The sequence below is a fragment of the Fopius arisanus genome, unplaced genomic scaffold (assembly GCF_000806365.1).
Source record: "Fopius arisanus strain USDA-PBARC FA_bdor unplaced genomic scaffold, ASM80636v1 scaffold00018, whole genome shotgun sequence".
NCBI lineage: Eukaryota > Metazoa > Arthropoda > Insecta > Hymenoptera > Braconidae > Fopius > Fopius arisanus.
Genome location: NW_011887757.1, coordinates 554,118 through 574,549, shown reverse-complemented (window position 1 = coordinate 574,549; position 20,432 = coordinate 554,118). Strand labels below are relative to the sequence as shown.

At 40.6% G+C, this 20,432-nt stretch overlaps 1 protein-coding gene across 2 annotated transcripts in view; it reads right to left on the bottom strand.

The window, feature by feature from the left end:
* The window catches only part of Eip93F (Ecdysone-induced protein 93F), a 69,609-nt gene that overhangs the window by 32,459 nt on the left and 16,718 nt on the right, over window positions 1–20,432 (bottom strand). For both annotated transcript variants that reach the window (XM_011300514.1, XM_011300515.1), the window contains exon 2: window positions 13,013–13,874. In XM_011300514.1, coding sequence (XP_011298816.1) covers window positions 13,013–13,106 — 94 coding nt within the window. In that variant the 5' untranslated portion in view covers window positions 13,107–13,874. The remainder of the gene's footprint in view (window positions 1–13,012; window positions 13,875–20,432) is intronic.

The window sequence follows — 20,432 nt, the reverse complement described above, 5'->3', positions numbered from 1 at the left end:
GATTTTGAGTGGTGAATAATTTCTTCATCTGAGATTTTAATAAAGACATAAATCGCATTATCCTGTGTTTGATTTTTATTACTCGATGATTCGAATCGTTTACAATAATTATATCATTAATATCTCGCCACTGGCTCAGGAACAGAAAACAAAAAATTCATCACAGCGGAATAATAATTGCAGTGAAACAAGTATTTCTGAAATTCAAATGATTTTTTTCTCCCAATCGAGTAAAGGAGGAAAAACTCGGGACAAGTGAAATGAAAAATTTGTCTCATTCGACGGATGAATTTCGTCGGAGGAAATTTTTTTAGAATACAGCAAAAATATCGACTGGAATAATGCCAGTCACTTTGAGCTGTGAATATCTATGTAAATGGATTGTGAGTGGCTTTGATGAAGTGAAAAAGGTTAATTATTTTGGATTTTTTATTTAAATAATGAGCGAAGGATTTTTCACAGAGCCGCTTCCGCATGAAATAATTGAGTGAATAATTGATATCTAATGAGAATTCATGTGGAATATTAAAACCGGTTGGAAGCTTTCGGAATATCAAGGAGATATGAATGACATCTATAATCACATATTAAATGCGAGATATTAATAACGCAACGGCCAAAACAAACATCGAATATGATTCTAGTTTTCCGTCGTTTTTCATAGTTTATGGGATTTTTCAAGGATGCAATCAACAAGATTGCGACATTGGTGATTATTCCGTTGCTGGAAATGAAAGTCTTGTATATGGTTACAGGTGTTTCGTTGAAAACCAACAGGTATTTTTAATTACACTCTGCTATTTTTAATGGTTTAAGTCCGCGTTTAAATTTTTTTATTAACATTGGGTAGAAAATATCGGCACACGGAGGGAAATATCCACGAAAAATTACTGGTCTTTATTCGTAAGTGGGATATTGCAATGGATTAATGAAAAGTCATGTGAAATGGAGAAAAAATTAATGGAGATCCGCGGAATATTTAGTACGCAGAGCAATAAAATTTATTACTCTGATGATCAATTTTCTCCGAATGTTCATTTAATGATTCATAATGGATTGGTAAGAAACGGAAATATTCGTGGAAGCTGTGGAAATTTACCGGGACTGCTCATAATTTTTTTAGGGACTAGTGCCACCCTTCGGCCGATACCGTCCGCCTTCGGGAGTTTTCGTTGATCGGACAGCATATGATTGGTTCCTCGCGAGGGCCATTGTACACACTAAATTAACGGAGATGAGAACTAGGAAATTTTACTGATCTGAACATTAATATTTGGGATTAGCTCGCACTGATCCAACCTTACTGGCCAGTCCGGTAATTTTTACCGCGATTTTCGTACGTTCTTGACGGAAATTTCTCAAAATGTTTTTCCGAGAGACTTTTCCGGATGTGAGATTAGAGTACCAGCGAAAATACTGAATGGAGAAAGAAGACTCATCTTATTTTCAGGAAAAGTTGTTTAATCCTAGGATTATATGTTAATGAGAATTAATGAGCACGAGATCCTACGGATAAATGACTTTTTCACTTATTAGGGAGATATTTCTCTCAAAGTCGAGGAAAAAGAACTCGGGAGCTCAGTAATTAATATACTAAATTTGAAATAATTGAGCGGAGAGTGGGCATTAATATTCTTTACTTACTGAAAAATTTGCATTTATTCATTGAAATTATTCAAACTGACACTGACACAATGATTTGGTAATTATTCCTCTCGCATGCCTCATCCTTCATCCCTTTTTAAAAAAGTGATTAACTTTCTGTTTACTTTCAAGACCGATGGAAATATATTTTCTCAACAACCAAAAATCTTTTGACAAATAAAATTGGAACAAATAAATTTATTTAAATATCAATATTAAAAATGCCTGGATTAGCAGTTTCTATTCACGAAAATGAACATCGCGCGAGTCGAATTATCTCGAAACCGCGCAAGACTGATTCCTGATTGGTCAATACGATCGCCACGTGTTAATATAAAAGGCGGGAAATTCAAACGTGGCCCCTGCGGGAAATTCAATTTATTTTTACGGACGCAATAATATTTTTCCCCACAGTCAAGGCTTTGAGGACACGAAGACGATTTTTCAATCGAAATGATCAATTAGGTCAATGGGCAATTTGCCATGAAAAATTTCCATGTAATAACTACCAGAAGGAAATCTGCGATTATCTTCGAAAAAAATTATCCCGTGATTATTCCATTCCATTTTTTTCTTTTTAATTATACATTAATTATCCAATTGGTGGGATATGAATTGACATTTGTAAATATTGATAGTTTAAAGTTCAAATGTAACTTTCATCTTTATTTTACTTTTCAAGTCTTGAAATTCTTCAATTCTCTGTTGAATAAATTATATTCTATTCCGATTATTCTTCAGAGGCAGAATAATCCCCGAGACAAATCTATTTAGGATAAATTTCCCACGATGAATTTACTTAGATCTCTATCGACTATTCCCCCGAATGCATCCCATTCCACAAAATCATGCATTAAAATTCACAACGTGCGAAGTCCAAGTGCGTTAGTAATTCTAGAAACGATTAGACAACCTCCGTTCCCTCCTCTTTCCTCTCTCACGTATCTAACCACAACGAATGAAATTCCACAGTGGGTACGAAACGATATGTCGGCAAAAAAAAAATTGAAAAAAAAAAATGTTTAAAAAACTGACGAGATATTGAAACTATCGAGTGCGAGGACACGAGTCCGATACAGTGGAAAATTAGAAGCGGCATCAGGAGAGGAATTAGAAACTGACTTATGCGGAGAACTTTGTTGGTTTGTCACTGGTATAAGAGAAGGGTCATACCCACGCCCGTTATATTCATGTGAACGTCGCAAATACGACGTATGTGTGTGCATCCAAGGACGACTGGGCGTCAGGAAAATGGGCGATCGCATGGAAATTAATTCCGAGCCTGTTTTCGCCAATGTTAGACTCACGTACGTGTATATGAGTTTCGTGAGTGAAACAAGGCGATTACTATCGCACAGTAAAATGTAAAAAAAAAATGAGGATTAGGAGGAGAAAAAAAATATTACCCAACACGCAATTCATATATTGAATCATTCGAGTGAATCGTTATGATGGAATTATTTTTTTGAAAAAATGAATAATTTCTGGTTTTTTCCCGCCGATAATGCGACGTGAAGTAATAGTTAATCTGATTTGTATTGTGATTGTTTTATTTATTTCTGTGGAAACCATTTTGATTTTGTGGGGTACCATTGGAGGAAAGAATTGGGACAGAGTAGCTGGTTGGATAAAATAATACAATGCGGAATTTCAATTTAATAATAAATTTCAAAATAATGTAAATTAATTACCTATTGTATTCTCTAATCATCGTTGTAATTACAGTAACGGTCGAAGAGGTGAATATTTTAGTATTAATAAAAATAATTCCATAGAATTTTGTAACTGCTATGGTAAGGGAAAAATTATCGTAATTATAGATCATTTAGAAATGCGTCTGTGTTGTTCGTAACATTTTTTAAATTTGTGATGATGAATAACTAAATAAAGAAAAGCTTGAAATCTTTATAATTTTGGCTTGAAATTTTTCCTTTGGAATTTAAAGATGTTACGTTCTTAAAGTTATAGAAATATTATGGCAACCTCACCACAATGTTAGCACCATGTTATCGCAACATTGATACAACGTTGGCGCAATGCTGCTTCACCAGTGCACAAAGTCAAAATTTTCCCGTTAATTTCGTAATAGATCTATAACTTAGATCGAATATAAAAACTGAAACGATTGTTGATAATATCAAAGTCCTAGATTTTTCATAATTTCTATTCATTCGAAAAAATATTTTTAATGCATTAGCAAAGAAACTGGTATAGAAAAAAAAAGAAAGGAATGTTGACCACTCGTTTCTTTTTTTTCGTCCCCATTTTCGTTGGGGAGTCCCCCACCATCTGGTGGCCCCCGGACGAATCCTAATCTGAGGTTTTAGAGGGGCCAATGGGATAACGTATGGCATTTTAGACGAATGCTTAGGAAGAAAATGGGTGGCGACGCCCGGCAAAAGTGAAGGATGGCGCTTATATAGAAGGCTTATTCACTCGGTTGTATTATGTGGGGAGGGGTAATGGAGGGATAGGAGTGGCAGGGGCCAGAGTTGGTACGAACGGGAGTGAGAAAACACAAGGCTATCCTTTGTCCGAAACTCGCGTGTGCGCTTCGTGCGAAACGAGTGGTATGGCATGCATTGGGTAATCTCGGCATCGCTGATGCCAGGCACCAACCGAGAGACAAAAAAAAAACAATTTTAATCGGTTGTATTGAATTTTTAAGAGACATAAAACAAATTCAGAGTATGAGGAAATCAGAATAATTGAGAAGGCTTCTGACTTGGTCAGATCCAAATTGGAAATTATGTCATCAATGAAAGTCAAGGTTTCGGGAAGATCGATTGATCAATCATTGATTAACAACAATGAGTTGTTGTTACAATGAGTTTTTAATTTGAGGGACGTAAGACAAATTCAGGGTATGAGGAATTGGAATAATTGAGACGAACTTTGGGGTCAGATTGAAATTGGGAATCATGAAGTCGTCAATGAAATTCGAGATATCGATATCATCAGGTGTTGGGAGATACAAAAATGATAATTGATTGCATTGAATTTTTAAGACGCATAATATAAATTGTAGGTTAACGGTGAAAATTAAGATTTAAGAAACATTATTCTGATCGAGATATATCGATATCGATGGATCACTTGCTCTCAATGCTGATTGGTTACCCGATGCGTGAAGTTCGCGGCGAAAGAATGCGCGGCATTTTCAAACAACTTTATATACATTTTCATGAAATGCGGTCGGTTCTACGCGGACAGAAATTCTTTAGAAAAAATTTAGTGCCCCCTGGGGGAATTCTAGCATCCGCAATGGAAATTTTATTGGTATATAGACGTGAGTTTTTCTCGCATTGGCGTGAAATTTTGAAATAAGTTCTCAGAAATTTCCCCGGCAACCGCTAATTAAAAAAAATTATCCGGAAAAACTCAATTGAACAATTTCGAATTTCATTCCATTTTCAATCACATGATTATTTTAGTGGCAAAAACATTCCATTGGATTTTCTTGAAATAAAATAATTTCATCCGAGATAATCGCTAAAAAAAATCGATAAAAATTAGAAAAACGATTGTTTTTATTCTCGATACGCCTTGTGTTTAATTTGCGATACAACTATGACTTTTGGCTGGTCTCGCGTCGTTGACGTTTGGTCATTGCCAAGTAAGCAGTAATTGGATATTGAAACAACTATAATACTTTATAACGTACGAATACGAGAATGACGGTGACCCATTTATCGCCTCTTATACGAACGTGTTGCGTTTTCCCCGCGGGACACAACGATAATGGTGATGACATTGTCATAAACCATTAAGACATTAATTTTCGCAGAGCGTTGCACGTTTATATATCGATCGAGCATTACCTCGTCCCACACTCTTGTCTAACATTTCTCCAGTATCTTGTCCCTTCCATTATGATCTGGCATGTCGCATCTTCAGAAGCGTCGGTTGTTCAACCAGACGAGTCCCAATGTAAACTCAATGCTCACCAGTTTTACGTAACATCATTGGTTGTCATCGATTTTAACGGAATATTCTCTCAATGCGTTTCCAGCTAGTTATTCAAAATTCCATATTTTTAGAGTCCTTCAATTATTTCACAAATGGACAAGAATATTCCATTCGAATTACGGAACTTCAGTTCGTTTATCGATTACGGAAATTACTACGATAATTTAGCTCGTGGTAGTTTAATTTCTCACTGAAAATTCAGGCAATAATGACCGAGTGTTACGAAATTTTTTTGGAATTGATCCGGAGTTTTTACGGAATATTTATCTCCTGAATCGATCGAGTTGAATGCAGTTACCGGAAGTTGATTTTTTCAAAAAAAAAAAATCTTCCAATTTTTCAATTAAAAAAATTAAAAAATCTTCCAATTTTTCAATAAAAAAAATTAAAAATTCTTCGAATTTTTAAATTAGAATAAGATAGATCATAACGAGATCCGAACGAGACGAGTGTCAATTGTCCGCGTGATCGACTTCACTCGATTAACTGTGACTGTATAAAATAAAAAAAAACCTTCCCAAAAAACCTCCAGTTCAATGAATACGACCCCTCTAAACTGAAATCACCAATAAGAATTAATAACAGCCCAGGTATATCTTCCCGTACGTGTAAAAGTATCGTCACGTCAAGAGTAACACGAGATTCGAGATAGTCGTCGTGTTATAGCCGGAGAGAACGTATTCTGTGCAACAGATTGTAAGACAGAGAGAGAAAAGCTGTTGAGCATCGTACAACGGGGCAAACTCAACCCACATGTATATTACATTCACCAACATTTTCTCACTCACAAGTTGCGCGCGCATTTCCAATACCAACAAACAGCCTATATACACAACCCATCACGCACATACTTGAAATTTTCACGTGCATCACTAACACATTTGCATCGAGCAGTCTCGCCAGTTGGTTTAATATCATCATTACGGGGACATAATGCACGCGGAAAGCGAGGGGTATTAAACGAACCGAAAATCATCGTCAGGTATATAATTGAATATATGTTATTGCATTGAGAGTCAATTTACTGTTATACGGGTAATGTGGCATTGGGTTGATTTTGTATTTTGCCACTAGAGATGGATTAAACACGCGTGAGGGTTGATGTCTCAAGGTTATGAGTTGACCCTCATGAGGGTCAAGCGAGTGTTGAAATTCTATGGGTATATGGTACATGGGAAAATTAAATGGGGATAGGTGAATGAGAGGAGTTACACCAAAATAGTAAATACAAAGGGTTAACTGGATTGTAGGATGAGAGAGGAATTAAACCATCCCATTGTCATTAAAATTGCAATGTTCTTATTTTACAGCTTACGATTATATTTTCCCCGAACATTACTAAAATGCCTTTACTCAATCCACATTTCACGGACAAAAAACCTTAAATCATGGGAAGCCCCTGCTTAATAATCCCAAATATAATCTCAATCCTCCCATTCATATTAAACACTGAAAAAACTGGCAAAATTAAAGGGAGAAACATGTACATGTCTGTTTACATCGGATGATGTCATTTTAGCTAATTTAAACTCACCGGTTGCGCTGAAATCTCGGCTAGCCCCTAGGGACATGTTTTTCCCATTTTATTTTCTCCCATTTTTGCTTCTCCGATTCTACCACCCCACCTATGGCTCTTCATTCCCCCTCTTTCTAGCCCCACCCCCTTTTGCCGTCGAACCGAGGTCAATCGTCAGAGGGTGGGGTGCGAAGACAATTTCCCTCTCCACTTTAACCCAACAGCCCTCACGATCTCACCCATATCCTCCTGCTGTCTCACAAATGCATTTTCCAAATGTACTCGAACTCCTTAATTCCCACCATAACCTCTCATTTCAGCCCTTCCCCTCGTTATTTTTTTAATCCCAAGAAAGATTCCCAACTATTCCGTCAAGTTGTAAATTGAGTGTATGTGATTTAACTTGAAGTATCGATTAAACTCTAGACTCGAGAATGTCTCAGGCATTTTAATATAAAAAGGGGGTCGGCGAAGAAAAAAATAATAGGGAATGAAGTAAAAAAAAAGTTAAATTTCTGGATATTACGAGGGAGTAATCTTGGTCAATTTGCTGGCTCTTTTCCACAGCCATTTTCCCCATCGTTCTATAGCTTATACCCTCTTTCGCCCCATCTGTACACCCCTTATTCCCTTTTACATTCCCTCCACCCGGTTGCACTTCGTACCACCACCTTTCGGTGTCGAAGCGAGGTCAATCGACGGAGAGAGAAAGAGAGAGATCGGGAAGAAAAAGAGAAGTGGGAAAAAATCGAGAGGGGGATGGAGACACCCCCCAAAGACAGGGACTCCCCACTTTCTCATCACCCAGACTTTCCACCCCCCAACAACCCCACCATGGGCTACTCAATGTCGTTTCATTACGCATCCCCCCTTTGCCCCCCACTGCCACCCCCACCCAACGTCCCCACGACGTCGCGATTTTTCCCCATTTTTTTAACCCCCTCCTCCAACCCCCTTGTCTTTTTTTCCTCTCCTACCATTCGCGTTTCCTCTTTTACTTTTTATTACAATTTTTTTACTCTTTCTCGGGCTTTACTCCTCTCCTGGTACTCTTTAGTTTCTCCCTGTACTACCCGCCACCTCCTTCCTTCTAGCCGACAACGACGACGAAACACGAAGGCCCACGAAATTTTATTGTTGCCATTCGCGCTGCCTCTTTTATGCGCCTTTTAACGATCACCGTCGGCGCAGCTGCACATCTCCACCCTCTTTCCACCTTCACCTCTTCTCACATTTATCGGATGTGTGTGCGTGTGACGGAGGGTTGAGGACCCCCAGGCGACGAAGTGAGGGATAAGAAACGGGAGAAATCAAGCTGAGGGCAATTTCCTCATTTTTTTTCGATTTTTGGGTGAAAGGCGGGGCCCGTTTTCGTTATTTTTCAGGTCGAGGGTCATATTATGTTATTTTATGCCGTTTTTACCCGATTTTTGGGTCAACGGTGAAGCCCATTTGGGTTATGATTTTTAGGGTCATTTTATAGTGTTTCACCCGATTCACGGATAATAAGTATTAAGTAAGAATTTAAAAGGGTAAATCTCAAAACTCGACCCAGCTGAGATTTGAACTTGAAACCTTCCGCATGTGAGGCAACGAATTTACCCAGTGCGTCAACCCACCGGAGTGTTAATTGTTATCGATTACACCAGCACATAAATGTTATTTCCTATTTTAACTTCAATTTAACCTTCCAATGCAAGAATTAGATTTGAGGGTGAATAATTGGATCTTCTGTGAATATTATTTTGATTTTCCCGACATCAGCATCATTTCTAGCGACCGCTAGAAAATTATGTAGTGTAATCTGATGCTTAGCAGTTAATCCTAGGATACAGTGAGTAGACTGATGGTTTTAATATAAAATTCAAAATCATTTCTAGAGGTCGCTAGATGACGCTAGCTTGCGCTAGATGCAATCTCACAGGTGTTCGCAGACTGTGGACTCACATCTTATGTACAATATTATTATTATTATTAGCATATCTGGTGTAATCTCATTTCGATCTAGCGGAACGCTAGATATTACGTCGGCTCTAACCTCATTATACTGTAATTTCCACAATATCTCCAAAACTATTGAAGCAAAACATTTCGTTTTTTTTTTCTTTCTGCACAAAATTTCCCCGGCTTTCTAATGATGCCACTTAGAGCTCCCAAAGGCTTCAATTTCACCCGTAAAAAATGGCGTCACAACGCGAAAACAATAATCCCAATTTAATAATTCTCCTAATTTCATAATCTCGTGGGACTTGAATTTCCAAGAAATTGATGCTGAAAAAACAGCGGCATTTTGTGAGTTCCACTTAAAAACTAATTTGCGAATATTCTGGTGGCTAAAGCTGATGGTTGGCATTTCGGTTTGCCAAGTAAATTCCAAAGATACCTCACGGAAATAATAACGCCCGAGTGTTCGGCACGCGACGCGATCACACATACCGCACGTGGGTGGGCAATGTGGTAAACCGAAATTTCAATGCAATTCATGTCGAATACCACGCGGTGGGAACTTTTTTTTCAGGTATATCTAACTTTCGAAACGAGAGTTCATTGGAAATTATCAGGCATGAAATTTTTCCTGCACAATTCAAAAGAATAGGATCCCATTGCATGATATATATTATAACCAATGCACTTGTCTGACTTCCATTTTGACATATATTTTTCTTTCTCGCAGAGAGTTAATGATTTATGAAAAATTACCCATCATTTCCGTAATTCTAGGAGGAAAATCGATGATAGAAAATTTTGCAAATTCAACACATCACAAATAAATAGAATAAATTAGCCAATACCTAAAATTATCCAATGCATTTTTTTACCGAGATATAAGCAATTATATATCCGAATATAATTGACATATATTTCGTAAATATAAACTTTTCATCTCAAGCTCCGTAATTTTTATTGAATATTGCTGTTAGCGTACGGGAAGTTATAACTTTTGGTGAATTAAGCTTTCAGCGTGCATTGGGAGAATGAAGAGAAATAAAATGAGCCGATTTTTAAAAGGAAATCTGGATCGGTGAATTGGAGCATACCTATTCTACTTTGACATACGTCCACTCAGTCTCTCAGTACTTGAAATTGCCTCGGGCTGGAGTGCGAGAGGCAGTGCGACATCGTCGGGTCGTTGCGCTCGATCGACATCATTCTCTTTTTTTCATTTGAAATGTTTTTTTTTCCTCTTCTTTCAGTCTGTTACGGCATTACCCGACACGACTCGGCCTCAATCGCGATTACGTCTTCTGGCACACATGCACCAACACCAGTGTCAACGTCTACCCGTGACCGTGGACGCCATAAATGCATTATTTTCTTCTATTATTTCAACCGGGAAAATGCATTGTTGATTGGAAAAATAACGAGGAAAATCAATGAGGGGAAACACCGGAAGTCGGGGATCAGTGACAAATGATTAGCACTTCCTTCGATATCGAATCTCAATCACGCACCATCAATTTTAAACTGTTGAGACGTGTTATACATTATGAGAGGGGAATAGTGTCGAGATGATTACTGAGAGAGAGTTATTTTAGTCGAGTCTTCGTTGGTACGGAAAATAGTGCTTTCAGGCTTTATTTTGGGGTTTTTTTTTTTGAAATTTATGTTACACTTCCTGGAATTTTTGGGGAATTTTGGATGTAGAAATATCTGGAAAATATCTGGAAATTGATTGAAATCGATAATTTGGATTTTTCGTCGATTTTCATTCAAATGTTTTATAAAATTATAAATTACTCGGAATTTTTACTTAAGATTTTTTCTGATATTATTCTATTTAAATTTAGAGGTTTCGTAATTTTCAGTCACTTGTTTGTTTTTTCAGAATTTTTATTATAAACATTTAAAAGTATCTTTCTGGAATTTGAAATTTCGTGAGACGTATCTCATAATTTCAATTATCAATTTTTATCAACAAAAAAAACGAAAATATTCTCAACTCACTGAAGCTCCACGAAACAATTCTAAGCAAAAAATTTCCATTAATCCTTCCACAAAATGAGTTATTCCCAATTAAAAAAATCCGTGAAATTGCAAAAGTAATTTCTACGAATTAAAAATATTGGATTCTTCTCATCCTCATCTGCCGCAAATGCCACAAATAACATAAACAACTGTCTAAATATAAACCAATCCCTAAAAATCCACAAAAAAAAACAATTATTTCCGAATAATCACCGCGTAAAATAGTTTGATAAAAAACCTGGGAATCCTGGGAAATTTTTCCCCAGCCCTCATTACGGTGTCCAAGCACTGAAATTTCCAAGAAGTGCCCCATAAAGCGAAAAAATAATTGCAATCCTACAGCACATGGGGCAACAAATAACAATTTCCTCCACAACACACCCCCAAAACCACCCCCGGTAACACCACAGAGCACATGTTTCGAGACAAGTCCTCACCTCTCCGCAATTTCCTTCAAAATGCACAACCCACCCGGTGGTCACCACGACAAATAACCAATAATATCGAAATCATGACTAACCAATTGATCACACGATGGAGATCACGGTACGTTATCGAATCGAAGGTTTGAAGTCCACGAGAAAATGCTTGAGTCTCACTCTTGCTGGGGGTGCAAGGCGACAGTGAAGAAAATAGTGGGGATGAAGCAGTGAGTCGACGCCGGTTAGGGAAAAGGAATGAGGGGATAGGGTGCAAGCCCCTAGGAGGGGTTGAAGGGTGTAGTTTGAGGGGTAAAATTGGAATAAGGAAGGGGAAGAAAAGGTTTCGGGCGCGGTTGTCCGTGGTCAAGGCATACGCGCAGGACGACGCCCGTTCCCTTAATTTCATCCCTTTTTTTTTATCATTAAATTGAAAAAAAAAAAATGTTCAATAAGTTTATGAGAGAGAGGGCGTGGGGTAATGGGTCAAACATTGGGAAAATTGGGACTGGGGGGTGGGCTCGGGGTTTGTGGGTGCATGCGGCGCTTTTCCACTGGCAACAGGTCTCTCGGTCGACACGACCGTTTCAATCCGTTCTCTAAATCTCGGGTTGTGAGAGACAGACTCTATTCATGTGTGGGTGTATCTGTGTCTCTCACACTGTCACGTAACAACTCCAAAGAGTACTGCATAAATTATTCGACACGCCACTGTGTGCCAGATATTCTCTGACTTTTCTCGTTTGCCGAGGGAGGAATCGTAATCTCTCTATTTTCGGATTTCAAATATTTCCCGCCGTTGAAGGAGAAAAATATCGACAATGTCAGACGATTTTTGGGATTTTTTCAATATCTGCAGGGATTTTTATACCTCTCGATAATAAAATATTGGAGGAATCCAATTTTAGGTGCCTGAATTATCCAATCGTTTTTTTTTTCTATCTGTGATTTTTCGTTGTGATAATAAAATCGAATAAAAATCATGATAAAAGCGGAAAATTCGACTTTTTTTATAGACAAAGTCGTAGCAATTTTTATTTTTTCAATCGAACTAAATTCCGCAGTTTTACTCTCCATTTCACCTTTGCACTAGTAAAATACTAATTTCACTGACAAAAAATAAATTTTTTCATCAATAATAATTTGTTTTGATAACTCCCACATATTGTTTTGTTAATAACACAAAAAATATATTGTAAATACGTGCGTTATCTATTTTTCATCAGTTTCAAAAACACACTAAAATGGCTGACATTATATTCATTCTTTATATCCTCTTCCACGGGAAGTAATGCACCGAGTGGAAAATGTCGCATAATTCTTTCTCGCCACCCCTTTAAATTTATCTAAAACTCTCCTAAAATTTCACTTTCGCCCCTAAATTATCCGCGAGACGACAGCCGACCTAAACAACAGCACCGTTCCATAAAATTACCCTGAGTATTTATCACGAGTGTAAAAAAATAAAATTTTCAATTTTCAAAATGGTAATACTCACCAACTACGAAGACCATATTCTTTGTCCATCGCAGCAATTCCCTCCTGATGTGTCTGCGTTCCTGTATGCAGCGGGCATAGGGGCAATCCGCCATTTTTGGAAAAATCACATCTTAGGACCCGTGGTTGTCCGCCTGCCCGGGTATGTCTCAAAATAAAGGCTGTACCCCAGCTGATCCACCTTGGGTGGTTAAAAATCTCCAAGCACTTATCACAAAAATAAAAAAAAAAAGCCCCCGCAAGCGACCACTGGTGACGTCTCACTTGGAATAAAATACTGATGTACACAGAAGCAGACACGGACGTCCGGTCTAGCACGTGATTCTTGTATCCGCGATATGAGCTCAACCGAGCTCGCTGAATAATATCTCAATATCGATGAAAAATAATCCAAATAATGATGCTCTCTGTCGTTGATGGGTGGCGCGGGAGGAGAAAGGCGACGGCTTCAGCAATGATGATCATCTGATATCGATGATATGAGTGATTGTTCAGGGATTGTTCATCTCATGAGATATTTCAGTCTCTGAGTTGAAATGTATTTCATTAATATCATTTGTATCTCCTCCTTGTGTTCACTCTTCACTACGTTGATGTAACTATTCTCTGTGTTAATTCAACCCAACTCGCCAACGCTGTCGCCCTTCTCCACCGACACCTCCTTCTTCTACTTCGTCGCCTTCTTATCTCCCGCGCCTCGGTTGACTCTTTCGCCACTGCTGACGCCGTTTCCGCTGGCCACAACGAGTTACAACAGTCTATCCTCACCCTCTTCCTCCTCGTCCTCCGTTGTTTATCACACGTCAATGCACACCAGTACTTTTGATCTCAATGACACGGTCACTGAATTATTAATCTCGTGTCTGAAAACAGAAATTGAAATTACGGGTTAGATGGGTCTTTGGTGTAGTGATGTAACGGGGTTTTTGGTCAGACAGGTTGAAAAATCGGTGTGAATCGAGTTGAGTTGAGTCATGTCGGGAGTTGACTCATTGAGGGTCGGGGAGTTGTGGGCCGACGGGTCGGTCTGATTTGAGTTGATTTTTCCACTTGATTCGGGTTGAGATCGACTGGGAGGTTTCATTCAAGTCGATTTTTCAACTCGATTCAAGTTGATATTTCGATCTGATTCAATCCGATTTTTCAACTCGATTCAATATATCCCGTATATTCAACCCTCCAGTGCCTTCCTGAAGGGCAAAACGACGATATCAATTTCTAACATCGAGATCAGAACATTCACCCTCTCATTTGACCCTCAAAGTTCCATGATCTCTTTTCAACCTTCAAAATCCGAATTCTGCCGCTCACTGTTACTTTCGCACATCAATTCCCTCCGATCCTCGAACCTTCAGCGCTTAACCTTCAAAATCAATCATCAACCCAAAAATTTGACCCACCTCCGCCCCCACATTTGACCCTCAAACACCTTAATCTCTTTTGATCCTCAAAAACCCGAGATATTGCCCGTCACCTTGACTCCCTCTCACACATCAACCCCGGACCCTTGATCACCCAGCCTCAAAAATCAATCATCAACCCAAAAATTTGACCCATCCCCGCCCCTTTCCCAGGGTCAAACGACGCAGCCCCCACCCCGCGCTGTAGAATTTTCCAACATAAAAAGATTAAACTACCAGCCAAATTGCTTTCGACTCCACTCTCATGTGCATTATATTATATAGAATAGAGTGTGTAAGGCAAAGGTGGAAATAAAAAGGGGGCACGGGGTAGGGGATGCCTTGGAGGGCGGAAATACGTAGGGACTGATTCGTGGAGGTGGAGGAGCCGATGGTAGGTGAGAGGGTGGGCAGAGTGCGCCTAATATGCAACAAGAGAAAAAGAATTGGCGATCAATAGGTAGTAGCTGGTAAGCGTCCTTTCATCCGCCCTCCCGCCCTCATCCCACCGTCTCTACCCACCCTGTCCTTCGTCCTTTCCACCTGCCCGCGTCGGCTCGCACTCACCAACCCGCACCCCGAATCTCCTCTACCGAGTTTCCTTTAGCTATCCCTCTTTCTTTTTTCCCTTTTTTTTTTTTTTCCTCCACTCGATGCTGTACCTTTTCTATACCGGCGCTACGCGGGGTACCAGCGGCATCGACTACGCGTCAAATTCCGTTCATTTTATGTAACAAAGAGCACTGGAAAATGCGGGAAAGGGTATCTTTCATTAGTGGATTTTCTTTTGGCTTCACCGTGCATTCTTCCTCAATGGATAATTAAATTTATTACATTTCTGGGAATTTGGAAAAATACAATATGGGTGTGAATCTATGCAGTGGGTCAAGAAGAATCTTACTTGGGGCGGAGACGGATTCTTTTTATTTGAATTACGTCAATTACTCCATGGAAATTTAAACAAATTGCATTTCACGATCTGCGACTTGATTTACTTCATTTATATTCCACTTGGATCTCTCGTGTGTAGGTGGAGTAGATGTAAATGAAAATGCAGAGGGATTGATCCATTCCTCACCCGGATCGAACACTGGTCTACATATCCGTCGTAGTTTTTCCTATGTACAATTCACTGGGAGTCTATGTGTCTTTCCACACTCACTGAAAAGACGTCATTGAACCCTGGCCAGTGGGAAAGACTCAACGGAAAAAAAAAACCCCCCGGAGAAACTATCGCGGGTCGGGCAGGAGAAAGAATGGGTATAGAAGCGAGAGGGAAAAAAATCGTTAGAAAAGTCTCTTGGGTCACTCGTCGCTCTACTCGGCCCGGTGAATATATTTCGTGTCCGCAAAAAAAAAAGAAAACAAAGGGAGAGAGAAAATGTACGGGTGAATTAGCGAGTGGTGGTAGGGAACGTCACGACGTGGAGCTTGTGTGCCGTTTGAGTCTCGTTTGAGGTCAGACAATTGTTTACTAAAAGGAGAGCAAGGATGGGGAAGAAGAGCATTCACATACCGATAAAACAAATGCTAAGACAAGGGACTGGGATTTTTATACGTGAATTGCAGAATAATAGTTGATCTATTTGAAATTGTTGAGAGGAATCTGTCAAAATATTTGGTGTTGACCTTCGAGTTTGACCTTTGAAGATCATGGGACAATTGACCCACAACTGTCATGTCTCACAGAAGAAGATTTACCCGCGACTATTAGAAGAGTTGGCAGGATCTTCTTATCATTTGATCTCATCGTGGGTCAAATGTTGATATTGGAGGATTGACCCTCGAGTTTGACCCTTCGGGGTCGAGTCGCAGCGGACGATCGTGGGTCAAATGTGGGGGTTAATATTTGATGGGCCGAATAATAAATTGGGATTAATTCTAAATATCGATTTGAATTGCGAGGAAAAATCGGCTGGAAAATTAATTCAATTATTTAATTATCTAGCAACACCTTTTTCACGTTCTGTATTATTTACTTAAGGCGTCTTTGTATTTACTTTCTTCAATTTCCATATCTATCTAATGACCCACCCACATGTTTTCCTTAATTCCACTCAAGCCATCATTCCGCACGTTTTCACGATATTCTATCCATCCCCTTTTCTTATACGAAACCGAATAAATAGGGCGCATCCTCAGTTCATTAATTCCTTTTTCAACTTGAACGAAAGCACTTGCTCTCCCGAAATAAACGGCACAAGAAATCCCTCAACAAAGAATTCCACATAAATTCCCCATTCATGAACCCCCAAAAATTTCAAGTTCCACCACTAAAAATTACCAAATTACAATTTTCCTCGCACCCATCGACTAACAGCTACCGAGAAAAATTCCAACAACAATATCTCGTGAATTGAACAAAAAAAAAAGAAAGAAAAAAAAAACAGACTTTTATTGTTGCAAATCCGCAAAAGACCCCACGACTCGATTCCCGCAAAAAGACACGTTATGAGAGAGTGTTGGGGACGAAGAGGGTTAGGTCGGTGGAGGAGGGAGGGGCAAGGGGGGAGGGCAAATCGCATTGAACGTGATCGACATGGCTTTAGCTCTTCAACTTGTCCATTTCCCCCTTCCCTAGTGCAATCTTAAGGCCAAGTGTAAGATGATGGCGAGTGTGAGAGACGAAGGGGGGCTGGTGAGGGTGGAGGGGGCCGAAAGGGGGGGGCAGGGCGGATAAAACACAAGTGGAATGATGTCGGTCTTGCACACGTACGTGAGCCCACAGTAGTCACGGAAATAGCGTGACATAAAATTTCAACGATTCGAAGATCAAAGTGGCCCCGCCACAAAACCCACGCGCGTGTGCCCTCGTCGCCACAGGTCTATACCTACTTACGCTCAACTCCTCTGATCGATTTTGCCATTACGCGAATCCAAGGTACACCCCGAGAGTCCTCCAACCACCCCTTGAAAATTCCCCCTTCCCTATCTGCCACCCCTCCTCCTCCTCCCCCTCCCCCTTGCTTCCCCCTTTTCACCCGGCTGTTGGGAGGGAGAGGGATGGGAAAAAAAACGGAATGGAAAGAAAAGGGCAGGGGTGTTGTGCAAGCGCCCCCCCCCCTGGCCACCCCAAACCACCCCTCGGCCGTTTGACGTCCTCCACCCGGCGCTTGCATTTCCGTCATCGTCGACGCACCCCTCACCCCTCGCATTCGATCCATCCCACCCTCTTCCATCACCCAATCCATCTCACCCTTATTCCACTACTCCACCCTTATTTGACAACGAAATTTTATACTTGGCGATTTTACTGTAAAAAGGGGTATATACTGGGGAAAAATTGGGTCTGATGAATAGTGTGTTATTGTATAAGTAGAAACGCTGGTTTTGGTAGAATTGGAGACGAAAATATTTGATTTTTGAGAAAGATCATTTTCTTCTTTTGTAAAACCGAGATGAGGGGTTGGGATTGTGGTAAAATATAATTTTTGGAAATCACAGAGAAAATATTTCACTTCGGCAATTTCCATACCGCACGGCCCCTGCCAATTCCAAAAAATTATTACTAGCGTTTGAAGAACTTGCGAAATTTTCGCACTGTCTCACCGATCTTCAGATTAATACCTCAAAATGCCCGTAACACCGAAAAATTCAACTCGCCGCAATAACAATACAAAAGAATGATGTAGCTGATACCTCGGTGCTCCTATTACCGTGATAACGAAGACAAGCACCCGTACGTATCTGGAGAGAAAGTAATAACGACGCCCGAATAGAAAGAAAATGGTGGAAAAAGAGGGAAGAAAAAACAACAGCAACGAGTACCCAGTAAAACCTCTGGAGTCGAAAAAAAAAAATTAACAAAGACCCGTTACACTGTCCGAGACTGTGCGAAAAAGGAGAGTGTAAAAAAGAGAGAGAGAGAAAGAAAAAACAACCTTGGCGACCGACGCAGGAGTCGGTGAGGTCGGAGGGGTCGGAGGGGCCGGAGGAGGAAGAAAAGTACAGAGTGAGGATGGCCGGAGCAGTGGCCCGCGGGCCTCGTATCCGAACATGCCCTTTGTTGGCCATTGCACATTGGGTTTAGGAGGAAAGAAAAAGACGACGAGTCTAGGTGAAAACCCAACGGGTCCATCCCCCACCTCCTCCCCTCGCCCATGCCCACTTCACGCCAAAAGTGAGACAGAGAAACATGTAAAGAGGACAGAGATCTCGAGAATGAGGGAGTTTTTCACACAGTTGTATATACGAAAGAGCCGGCGAAATATTTTTCAGAGGTGCAAGGAACTCATCGTAATACCCTCGAAGAAGGGGTTGGACTCGTGCAAAGAGAAGAGGAGAATCGAGGAATTGAGAGTGCGAGCGAGAGGACGCGGTTGGGCTGAGGGATGGTGGGGCCGAGGGCTGAAGTGAGAACGAGAAAACGACGGTAACGGAGAAAGATGAATAAAGAAGTAAAAGGAAAAAGGAGCAGGAGTGAAGGGAGAGTAAAAAAATCCCACAGTAGGATGAGGGAAGGAGCGGTGAGTGGAAAGAGGGTGAAGCGCCTGCCGGGAAGAGCCAGTGAAAAAAGGGTGTAGGAGAGAAAAATTTCTGGGGTGGGAGAGGAGATCGCGCACACTCGCGTTTTCGTACACCTTTTTTCTTCCCTTCCCTTGGTTTTTTTCCACTTTACCTTTACTATCCACCCGTTTTACCCCCCTAGTGGGGTATGCGTTGGATTCGGTTACTTGGGGGGGGCTGTGCCCCCCCTGCCCTCCCGTCCTCACCACCTTCTTTTGGATCCGGACGTCTCTGTCGGTCGAAGCCACCGCCCCGCTCCTGCCATCTACTCTCCTTTTTTTCCAACCTCCTCCATCTCACCCTCTGTTCACCCCCCTCCCCCTCCCTCCTCCCTGCAACCCCCTAGAAACGTTGCGGGGCCGCCTCGGAGCGGCGCGGTGGGTACTTGTCGTTTTTTTTAACGAAGGATCCGCTCAATACCTCGGCTGTCATAACCTCCCGGTCTGCCCAACCCCATGGCCCCCCCCTGACCCCCCTCCTCGTCCCTTACCAAGCGACCTCCGCCACCTTCCTCCGTTTCACCTCAACTATATTCCATCCCCCCTGGCCTTTTTTTTATTTCCTTCTCTCTTTCTGTTTTTTACCCATCCCTCAACGCGCTCATTCCTCTTTCCCAGTTTTTAACGTTTTCGTTCGACGTTTCCCTGGGTCCCGTGGGGAGGGGGCGCCATAGGGCGGGCGGCCGGAGGAAAGGGAGATCTGAGGGCCACGGGAGGGGCGATATTTCGTTGTTTTTTTTTTTTTTGTAACTCTCTGGCAACGGAGGCCTGGACCGGAGGCAGGATGGGAGGGGGTAGTGCATTTCGTCGTTACTTTGTTTTACGTGTTTCCTCCCTTACGTTATGGCGGGTTCCTCACCCTCCGACGGGGGCGTTTTTTTTTTGCCCCATCTTTCGCGTTTGTTGGGGAATTGGGGGGGCACCCTTTTGGGGTGCTACTTCGATTTTTTGGGGTTGTTTCCGGGAATACACGTTGAAATTTTTTTTTACTTTAGGGTGTGGTAGACATTCGTGGATTTTTGAATGGATAAAAAATGCATTGAAAAGCGTATGAAGTAGGTAGTAGTTTATGAATGCTGTGGAAATGGTTCAGGCGATTGAAAATATATTTTTATGCATTTTCCAAAATCCAATTCATTCCTGTTTTCCGAATTTTCAGGAATTGTTAATCTGAACAGATTAAGCATTAATTCCTGAAAATTACAGCTTCCATTTCTGTACACAATTTTAAATCCCTGTTCGATTATTCCGTAACATACAGTATAAATGGGGAAAATCCAGATAAATCTGATTTCCAGTAAATAAAAACTTGTGGGTAATTTGGCGCTGAATATTCATGATTTCACTGAAAATTCAAGCTGCCCACTTCTCATCTTCCTGTTCATGATGCATGATTTCTCGATTTTCCCTTTAAATCAAATCAGATACCACTGCACTGAAAATTACTAATCAATTATCATGATTTTTTGTTATCCATGAAGCGGGATAATTGTGTTCATAAGATCTTACGTAACAA